At 39.7% G+C, this 10,821-nt stretch overlaps 1 protein-coding gene across 2 annotated transcripts; it reads left to right on the forward strand.

Moving 5' to 3' along the window:
- The first annotated feature begins 6,490 nt into the window (after positions 1-6,490).
- Positions 6,491-10,214, forward strand: LOC147610812 (uncharacterized). 2 transcript variants are annotated; one of them, XM_086785415.1, is made up of 2 exons: positions 6,491-6,541; positions 6,673-10,214. In XM_086785415.1, the coding sequence occupies exon 2, from the start codon at positions 7,651-7,653 to the stop codon at positions 10,180-10,182; it is 2,532 nt and encodes an 843-aa protein (XP_086641541.1). In that variant the 5' UTR covers positions 6,491-6,541; positions 6,673-7,650; the 3' UTR covers positions 10,183-10,214. The 2 variants fall into 2 exon arrangements, with proteins under 2 accessions (XP_086641541.1, XP_086641542.1); XM_086785416.1 differs by lacking the exon at positions 6,491-6,541 and having other exon boundaries at positions 6,673-6,904; positions 7,021-10,214.
- Positions 10,215-10,821: the final 607 nt, after the last annotated feature.

Genomic DNA, 10,821 nt, shown 5'->3' on the forward strand with positions numbered 1-10,821 from the left:
GTTAGTTAGGCTTCTTCTTCAAGAAGAGTAGTCACGCATAAATAGTTTTGGTAAACTTATTGTGGTGATCAAGCATTTTCCACTTCGCATTGTGACAAAAGATCTATGCATACTTCTAGTGTTGGATCTAGTGCAAAGGAACCATACGCTATGCACCCTCTATGTCATCTCATTGACAAGTGCCTAAAATGGAATGCCAGTTGAGAAAAACAAGAAGATGCAAAGTTCTAGCATTGCAGGTTTCTCATGCTATATTACACCTCAATTGGTACCCTCATATAGTGGGACACCTGAATCGGTACCCTCGTACATCTCGGTACCTATACTCATAGACACAATCCACGTTAGTTAAACAATTAATTGAACACATTAATTAATCTGAATGTCGTCAAGAGAAATAGGTGACTATAAAATCAAATTACACGCACCAACAACATGCATGGCACACATAGGCGTCCCTGATATAAAATAAGAAATATAATTCCTAGTAAACAAGAGTAATTCTCATAACACCTTGAGTGGGATATTATATTTCCAATACTTATAGATGTGACCCATAATATGACGTCTCTCTTTAAATGCTCGCTACCATAGTAGCATTGGCATTCATCTATGCATAGCCTTAGCCTTGTCATTAACACTCTAACATTGGGTATTTTAGTGTTACCCATCTTCTTGTGCCTGCTTATTATAGGATTACAGTGGCAATACTTCACATCTTGCTTTGAATGAGATTATTTTATGCATAATTTTTACTTCAATACAGGGTTTAATTCATAGTTGCACTCTGTATAGTAGATTTCCACAATTGTCTACTACACCCTATTTATGTTGAGGCCTTTCACTTCAGGGAGGTTTGTTAGTATAATGTCTACTACACCCTATTTATGTTGAGGCCTTTCACTTCAGGGAGGTTTGTTAGTATAATGTCCACTCCCATTCCCAAGAAGTTTAGGTGTGAATAGAGCTTACACATAGGAACTTTTTACCATGACTGGACATGGGTTTTTTCCCCATGTGAACACATTCCTGTGTGTTGGCCACTTAGCCCTATGCCTTTTATGTTCTCACTTGTAATTTCATCTTATTATCATTAAAGACTATATTTCCAACATCTAGCTCTCTCTCACATTTCTTTGTTCAAGCTTTTTGTGTGTGCATGTTTGTGTACAAGAAAGTTCCCCCCAACCCCAACAATAACATCCTTGGACACAACATAAATCCCAAGTACTCAACACCATTTGTGGAGAAGGTACATTTACTCTTTTGAGCAAATATTTAATGCTTCCTCATAATTCTAAAGACCTTTCGTATATGCATTTCATGGTCAGCAACATTATTTGAATATACTAGAATATCATCCGAGAAAGTAAGGACAAAATCATGCAAGTGTTCTCTAAAGATCTCTTGCATAAGGCGATTGAATATGGCAGGACCATTGGTTAGCTCGAAAGGCATAACTATGAATTCATAATGACCATATTGAGTACTGAAGAATGCTATTTTTGAGATTTGTTAGTATTATGACTTTAGATCAATCTTTATAGGGATTTGAGCACCAAGTAATCTCAGTAGGTTAACCTCTTCATAAATCAAACACTTATTGAATTAAGCCTAAATACTTCAAGATTAAGTAAGCTTATTCTTGCTTCATGCTTACATAACTTAAATTTGATTATATAAAAGCTACAATTATTTACCTTAATCTCATGCTTATGTAAACCACTAGTTGACATAAAAAGGGAAATGCTTTACCTTGAACCATCTTGCCATGGATCTAGTGTAAGCTTGTATAAGCTTGGACTACTTGATAACTTGAAATCAATATACCTTATTATATGAGAAGGAATCCCCCCTACTTAAGGTTCCAAAATAAATAAATAAAGAAGCATTACATAAATACAAAATGCATCACTCAGCCTATTACTTCAATTCAACCCAATGCCTTGATGGAGATCATTAGTAATTACTATGGGAAAAAAATAAACAAGCATGATTAAACTTATTCATCTTCAAGAGAAAGCTATTTTTACTGTAAGCTCTAATCATTTTCATGTCCCAATAGCTTAGTCATGAAGCATACATGCTAATGCTCGGCTTTGACTGAGCAAATGGGGGATATTAAGGTACCAATTATTAAAAGTCTGTAATAATCAAGTTTTATCACTAATCACCCTCTTTGTGAAGCTTAATACTCCATCAAAATCTCTTCCCTCTGCACCATTCTCTTGTCCATTCTCATGCCCAATATTATGCAAGACATATAAGACTAATAACAAGCCTAAACATATGCTAATGGGCATCAACAAAACATATAAGATCAATAAGACATATAAGATCAATAACAAGCCTAAACATATGCTAATGGGCATCAACAAAACAAGGGAAATCAAGAAAAAGCTAACGTTTATTTTTGTGCAAGAGAGGGAGAAATCAATCAATACTCAAGCCCATGGGTTCAAGGCTTGCTTTAGCATTTTTGTTAGTCTCACTAGGGTGAGTAAACAACACTTTTGGTTGGTTACAAGGGTGACCAAATAACACTCCCAATGCTTAAAATCACAAAAGGAATGGGAAAAGATGATTTTCAGCTTTTATAAAAAAATAGAGAAAATTACTCGAGCCTCAACATGAAGTTTAATCCTTATTAATCTCAGTAACAAGCTTAGCTTGACTATGAAGAAGGGATTAGTGCATATAAACCCCATTAAAAGTAAGAGATTAAGGTCTCCCAAGGCAACACGTTGTGGCTAGCACCGATGTCAACAACCAAGGTGGGCCATGTAGCAAGATGGTCTTTTAAGGGGAACTCTAACTCAAGGTGAGTTGGTTCCACCACTAGTTCTATCTCGAATACGTCGAGCACGAATAGGAATGTGACTTCATGTAAACCTTGTCCCAAGATTCTGTGCAAGAGTGTCCATGGTTTCTAGAACGTGAATCTAGTCCTCAGAGTAAGTAGGCTTCGGGAGTGTAAGATATCTCCCTTGCACCTTAATAGGTTTGACTTGGCACTCTAAATTTTGCTAGTTAAACCTAGAAAGATAAATTTGACTTAAATTCCATTTTGAAAATCTATTTGAATAGAAAGCTTCTTTTTTATCCCAAGAACTCATAATAAGGGCAAACAAATCGTTGATCGGATGTTAGGCAAGTGAGATTTTTAGAGAATAAGTTACAGACCCACTGTAATAGGCTTGAACTCCTAAATTGGTCAAATGTAATCATTTTAAAGCTTCGGGAGCGTAAGATATCTCCCTTGCACCTTAATAGGTTTGACTACACTCTAAATTTTACTAGTTAAACCTAGAAAGATAAATTTGACTAGTTAAACCTAGAAAGATAAATTTGACTAGTTAAACCTAGAAAGATAAATTTGACTTAGAGAGAGAAAATTCCATTTTGAAAATCTATTTGAATAGAAAGCTTCTTTTTTATCCCAAGAACTCATAATAAGGGCAAACAAATCGCTGATCGGATGCTAGGCAAGTGAGATTTTTAGAGAATAAGTTACAGACCCAGTGTAATAGGCTTGAACTCCTAAATTGGTCAAATGTAATCATTTTAAAGCCAAATTACTTATCAAATATGATGATTGTATCTCTTAATAAAAGAATCGGTGAGAAAAGCACTTCATCTGACCTTTAAAGAATTATAGAGAAAAAGATTCGCCTAGAAAAAGTGTTAGAATGAAAAATAGTGTTTTAGCCCCTAGAATCCATATATGAAAATAGAACATTGTTTAGATTCCGTATGAACAATATTTTTAGAAAACAAGCTAGGAACCTCACTCATAAATAACGTACCCAAAAAGGTCAGTCCTGGCCCTTGGGCCAACTTCATGGATTATCATGGACCATCCACACCTTTTCACCTTGACAATAGCTTCACCATTAACTTGGGTAGTAATGCGAGGATGCGGTCTCACGAATAGGGGGGTTATGTTAGCCACTCTGTTGGTTGATATAGTTTCACTTGCCTGACCTACCATAAGGCACTTTGCCATCTTACTCGCACGAAACCATATTAACCATTCTATTGGTTAATATGGTTTCACCCGCCTAACCTACTATAAGGCACTTTGCCAACTTACTCGCCTCAGCATGCACTTATCTTTTGTAAGAAGACGGCATTGAAACATATAAAAGGGCCTTACCCTACACTTAATGTCAAATAGAGAAAGTCTACATGTACATAATTATTTAAGGCTAGTATACCTAGTTGTACACAATTACTTAAGGCTAGTATACCTAGTTGTTAAAGACTTATCTTTTGTAAGACGGTGTTGAAACATATAAAGCCTTACTCTGCATTTAATTTCAAATAGGAAAAGTTTACAGACTTAGTGTAGTCCTAGCCAGCCTAGCATGAGCCCTCAACCTATGCATTAGAACTACATCCCTTTTGCTCTGGATGTAGCGCGCGTTCGGACTCCACTGGTCACAGTTGCTCTCCACTTGTGGGCCACACGGTAGGTGGCCTGAGGCAAGCAAAAAGATTTTTGTTGTTTGTGCTAACAAAAAATGAGCTAGATCCCTGCCAATCAATACGAACCACATCTCCCGAAAATTATCAGTACATATGGCAAAAAACGCTTTTCACATATCGAGGTCGAAATGGGATCGGGTGTTCCACATCTTACTAGGATGGGTATGATTTCCTCTTATGGTGGTGAGCCATAGCTACCTTGAAAGAACATGATTGGTAATCGTATGCGATATGCATTATAGGTACGAATCCCAACTCTTTCTTTGTTAGGCCTAGACGGTAGCACACCTATCGTCCGGCTTATCCTGCTCGCGTGCCAAAACTGGATGGTTTCTTACTAACCATTTCCAAGGCTAGTTCTATTCTTGGGACTTTGAGGGGTGTACATAATTGCTTAAGACTAGTAATAGAGGCCGTGCCATTTTTAAGTTTGGTAAGCTCAGTGTAAAAACTAGTCACTTATATATATATAAGTCATTTTTGACAATAAGCAAGACACAATTATTCCCTTGTAATAGCTTACTTGCAAGCTCTCCTTCTTTCTTCTTCTTGCCATTGAATATTGCTTACTTTAATGGATGCATGCTAGATAGGTTTGATTTTAGGTTTTTTTTTTACACTATCTTCTTCTTCTTTCCTCACCTTTCACGAGAGAGAATCACTGCAAAGACGGATCTCTTCTTACCTCCATCTAGGCATTAAGAGCTCTCCCTTCACCCCTTGGCAAGGAGCATTCCGGTGTGACAAATGGACTAAGGATGCAACGATGAGCTAGCACGCATATAATGAGAAGTTGCATTTATACGGCTCGAAGGCAAGACCCGATGACACATGCCTCGTTAAAGACGTGATGGGATGAGTTAGCACACCGATAATTGGAAGTTACATTTATGACTCAAAGGCAAGACTCGATAACACATGCTTCGGTAAGGCTAAGGTAAGCTCCAGACTTGAACAAGGGGGTGGGAGAGAAAGAAATCAAATAAGAAGAAGAAAGGGAGAATGAAAAGGAAGTATAAAGGAAGAGAGAGAGAGAGAGAGAGAGAGAGAGAGAGAGAGAATGAAAAGGAAAAGGGAAGGGGGATATATATATATATATATATATATATATATATATAGAGAGAGAGAGAGAGAGAGAGAGAGAGAGAGAGAGAGAGAGGGGTAAGGGGAGGAAAAGAAGAAGGAAAGGATATGAAAATAAGTATATTAGTTATGAAGAAGAAGAAAAAGAAGAAGAAGGAGAGAGAGGGGGGTAAGGGGAGGAAAAGAAGAAGAAGGAAAGGGTGAGAAAATAAGTATATTAGTTAAGAAGAGGAAGAAGAAGAAGAAGAAGAAATATATTAGTATATTAGTTATGTAAGAAGAAGAAGAAAAAGTATATTACTTATGTAAGAAGAAGATGACGAGGAGCAGGAGCAGGATGATAATGCATATGGTATGTCCATGAGGCTTTTGTGCTAATCTAATGAATGCCCATGATGTGTATGATGTCCATATGTATGATATGCCCATGTTGTGTAATGTCCATACATGCAATGTGGCATGGTGACTTGGAAACCCCATTGGCACATCGACATTCCATGAACAAAAGCTCCCCTTAAAAAAAAAAGCTTGCCAAAAAAATCCTTGCTCATGCCAACTATATTTGCATTTCACATTTCATGGGGATGCCCAAGGAGAAAGAAACTTGTCCAAATCTCTAGCATTCATATTTGAACAAGTCCAAGGTCCACTCCTTGTTTCCTTTACATTGGTCTAAAGAAACTTGTCCAAATCTCTACCATTCAATTCAAAGCTCGACTCCTTGTTGCTTCCACATTGGTGCAAAGAAACTTGTTCGAATCTCTACCATTCAATTCAAAGGTCCACTCCTTGTTTCCTTTACATTGGTGCAAAGAAACTTGTCCGAATCTCCACCATTCAAATTTGAGAAGACCATGATACTCCCTTCAATCTCCTTGTGTCCTTTACATTGGTGGCGTCCTTTCATGAAGGGTAAAATAACGAAGGTGGATAAGCTAAAGGAGGAGAGGTAGGCAAAGCTAAAGGAGAGGTAGGCAGTGCTCGAAGAACCCGGTTTGGAGTGTATATTTCCCAATTGGGAATGAATTGAAGCTCGGCATTGTCTTAAATTTCAAGGAACAAAAATCCCAATTGGGAATGATTTGAGCATGACTTTTGCAGAGTTGAAACTTCAAGGAGCGCGTGGTATGGGTCTACGGTCTAAGGACGGTCTTTCATTCAGCGTTCTTACATTTTGCTTTCGTGGGCATTGAACACTTGAGCACGGATCTCACCGTTCCACGCCATAGCTTTTTGCTGTTGATTAGGGTTGCAGATTTGCGCGGAATAATCTTCTGGGTCAAGGCATTGACTCGTTTTCGCAGAAGGTTCATGCCGAGATCGCCCGCAAATGGTTAGCCCTCTACATAATCCCTCCTTTTGTGTCTCTTTTTACTGCCGGGTTGTGCAACAACTCAATTAATCTCCTTGATCAGAGTCAGATTTTGATGGGTTTTGCAAGCTTTGCAGATAATTGACCGCAGCTTGTTGGCAGTTGATTGTGCCTTAACCCTGAGGTTGCAATTATTGTGCCGAGTGCACGTCTAATCTTTGCACGATCTCACCTTTCTGCATTCAAGCTCCCATTGTTGAAGTCTACAGAGATGTAAGCGAGAAAATTCAACAGCCCTACAGCTTGTTAGCAGTGCTTCGTGCTCTAATTCTTCACTTGCAAGAAGTGGGATGAACTGATTGTGTTCAATTTGCGTCTTGCAAGTGGTCAGCCGGGATCCTGCTGTTTTTTTTTTTCGAGATGGGTTGTGACTTAATCTAGCTTGGAAGTTCTATGATCCGGATGAGTGTGAAAAGCCAGTGATAGGTTCATAAGCAGCGCAGGATCCAAACCCACAAATGTGCTTTGAAGATCTGTGATCAGGAATTCTTTACAAGCAGTGCAGAAGCTTCACAGGAGTGCTTCATCCAAACTTGCTGGAAGCGGGCTGAACTCACTCTGGAATCCAGATTCTTGGAAGCGGGACTAACACATGTGCATTCAAGCTCTACGTGCACCTTGGGGCTCGGATTCTGAAGTGGTTTTGCATAAGCTCTCCTTTGCTATGTAAGTGCTCTTTGATCAGAAGTGGGCTTTAGTAGGCAGTGATGGGATTCTTATCCCAGCTCACAGAGATCTTGCGACAATGTCCCTTTGATGAGAATGGGAACTACTGTCTGCACACCGCACAATGTCTAGCTCTCTGCATCTACTTTTCTTCCAACCTAGAAAGGTTTTTTGGCACTATTCTAAGACCACCTTCTGTAGATTCCTCCTCTGGTATGGTTTGCAAACGATGGAATTCTTTCTCTGTCTTCTATGATAAAACCTTTTTAAAGTTGTTGTCAAGCAGGAAGGAGAACAAATCCTCTTCTGCAACTTTGAGTAGTGATGGCTATAGTGTTTCTTCCATCCTTGAGGAGTTGATGAGTGCACCATATGCCATTGAAGAGCTATACAGAGTCGTAAAAGAGGCAGAGAATTACCTTCACATCTGCAGCAGCCCAGAATGGTGGAGAGCAGCCATCACCATGGGTATTGTGACAGAGGCACGTGATGTACACATTCATGACCTTATGTGGTGCATTGCTGGATTGAAACTGGCACTGCAAGCTGTCCGTGGTGTTGAGTTAGAGTCACGTGCACAGTTTACCCGCTTGGGCATTGCCCAATGCTATGCAGAAATAGACGCTTTTTCATCTCAAGACTCAGACCTGATCAGTCTTGAAGAGAAAGATCATGCTCATCTTCTTTCAGGTTTACAACAGATGAAACACAAGTATGATGAGATGAGTTTTGTAAGAAAGAAGGTTATGAACACTCCAGATAAGCTGAAGCACGAAACAGTCCACTTTTTGCTACAAAAACTAGGGGTCCGATCTCACAGAACAGAGCTGGACAGCACCTCTTTCTTTGTCAGGAAACCTCCACAGAGTATGCAAATATGCAGCCAAGATCTAACATTTGCCTCTCGACCTCATGTGATTGCTCAGGGGAGTTCTACTGCAGTCTATGAGGCTTCATGGCTGGGCATCAAGGTTGCAGCCAAACAGTTCAATTATCACACCTGCAAAGAGTTGTTTAATTATGAGGCAGCTGTACTCATCGAAGTGCAGTGCCCTTTTGTTGTTCAGCTGTACGGGTGGTCAGTTGACACTCAATACTATACATTCTACCTTGTCCTGGAGCTTGTCAAAGGCAATCTTGCAACTCTTGTGAAAGAAAGAAGGAATCTCAAGAAGCCCCTTCGTTTGCCTGTGGTGATGGACTTGATGTTGCAACTCTCCAGAGCCATGGAATACTTGCATTCTAAAAAGATAATGCACCGTGAACTCAGGCCATCTAATATTCTAGTTGCGCCATTAAGTTCAAGCAGAGAATTGATGGAGAAGGGCTATGGACGGGTGAAGCTCTGCAATTTTGGCTCTGGGAGGCTGGACCTTGAGATCTCACATGTGGGTACTATGGGCTATAGGGCACCTGAAGTTTGGGCTCTTCGAGACAGAAGTCGGGTTGAGCAGCTAGAGTATTCATTTGGGGCTGATGTCTACAGCTTTGGCATGACTTTTGCTTACAGCCTTACCGGAGAAGATCCTTTCGCAGATATCACATCCAAGGCTGTAATGAGAGAGATGCTTCGGAAAGGTGCAATGCCTGAATTGCCTGCTAGTTGCCCTCTTTTATTGAAAGAGCTTTTGCAAAAATGCTGGTCAAGGGATCCATCTTCACGCCCTTCATTTTCCACCATTACCATGACACTTAGACATTTGAAGCTGCTCATGATGAAAACAAGAACTTCTGACAGATTGTTGGACTGCTTGGTGGACAAGGAATTTTCTCTTTCCACTCCTGTGATCTCATACAGCGAGCTTTGCGTAGCAACAAACAACTTTATCAACAGGGTGCAAAATGTCACCTCGCATTGTATGTACCACGGAGTTCTCTCTGATGGGACCAAGGTTCTGATTCAACACATGCGAGACGTTATCAACATCAGAAAAATCTGGATCAAAATATCTCAAATGCTCAACCTGAGGCATAGCAATATCGCTGGTCTGCGTGCTGTTTGTGTCCACGCTTCCCAGTGCTGGTTTGTGTTTGAGTACACTTCTGTGCAAGGGTCTCTTGATAGGTGGCTAGAGGGTGACAAGCTGCAAGAGCCATTGGATATAGCAACTTGTTATAGAATTGCAGTAGGGGCAGCATGTGGTCTTCAATACCTTCATGCACAGGATAATGTGTTTGCTGTTACAATCGAGAACATCTTGCTGGATGAGAAGTATGAACCTCAGATATTGATAGGTTCGCTGCTATGTGAAGAGAGGGCCGATGATCTGGACTATCATCAGAGACTCGATGTTTTGCACTTTGGTAATCTAATCGCAAAACTCTTGTCCTACCTGGGCAGCACTGGGGTAGACTTGGATAACATTACCCAAGGTTTTCAAGCTTCTATATTGCAAATGGTGGAAAGCCTTTGTATAAATGCAAGTGATGTTAAGATGGATCAAGTTGTAGAGATGCTAGAGTCGGGATATGAGTCTCATCCTGAAGACAACTCATTGTTTGATCCACTTCAAGCAGACTCTTTAGAGTTCCATGATAGTCTAGTAGTAGGGACACCTTATTCTTCCATTTGAGTGTATTTATAAATATATTTTTTCATGTGCAATTTGCTAGAGGGAAATTTATTGGTGACAAGCTTCAGTGGTAAAGTTTGTTTTGAAAAGCTTGTTGAGTTTATGTGTGTCAAAGCTAGAGGTAAAAGCCTTTTTTGTTCTCATTTTCAATAAACTTGCAAATCAAGGTCGGAGAAATGAAATGATATATTAACGTCTCTAAGAGGCCATAGTGGCCTATGAGACCAAAACTGAGAGTACATCTGAAGTTGGTGTCTCATCAAAGAGAACAACTAAATGAGACTAAAAAGTACAATAAACTGATTGTCCTACAGTTATAAGAAGAGAACTGTAAGACTCCGAGATGATACTGAGAGAGAGAGAGAGAGAGAGAGAGAGAGAGAGAGAGAGAGAGAGAGAAATGAAATGTTATATTAACGTCTTCAAAAGGCCAAAGTGACCTATGAGACCAAAGTTACAACCATATATGACATCTGATACACTATCTGGAAAAGAAAAGAAAGGACTGAAGGTAAGTATCTAGCCCTACAATACATCAGTAGTAGGGAGCATCCGGAAGCAGCAACTAGGGAGAGTGGGAAGCTAATGCTACTAGACAAAATGGGGTACATGAGTACATGGATACATGAATACATGAAT

The sequence above is a fragment of the Cibotium barometz genome, chromosome 48 (assembly GCF_041138505.1).
Source record: "Cibotium barometz isolate CiBa-2024 chromosome 48, ASM4113850v1, whole genome shotgun sequence".
In the NCBI taxonomy this organism is placed as follows: Eukaryota; Viridiplantae; Streptophyta; class Polypodiopsida; order Cyatheales; family Cibotiaceae; genus Cibotium; species Cibotium barometz.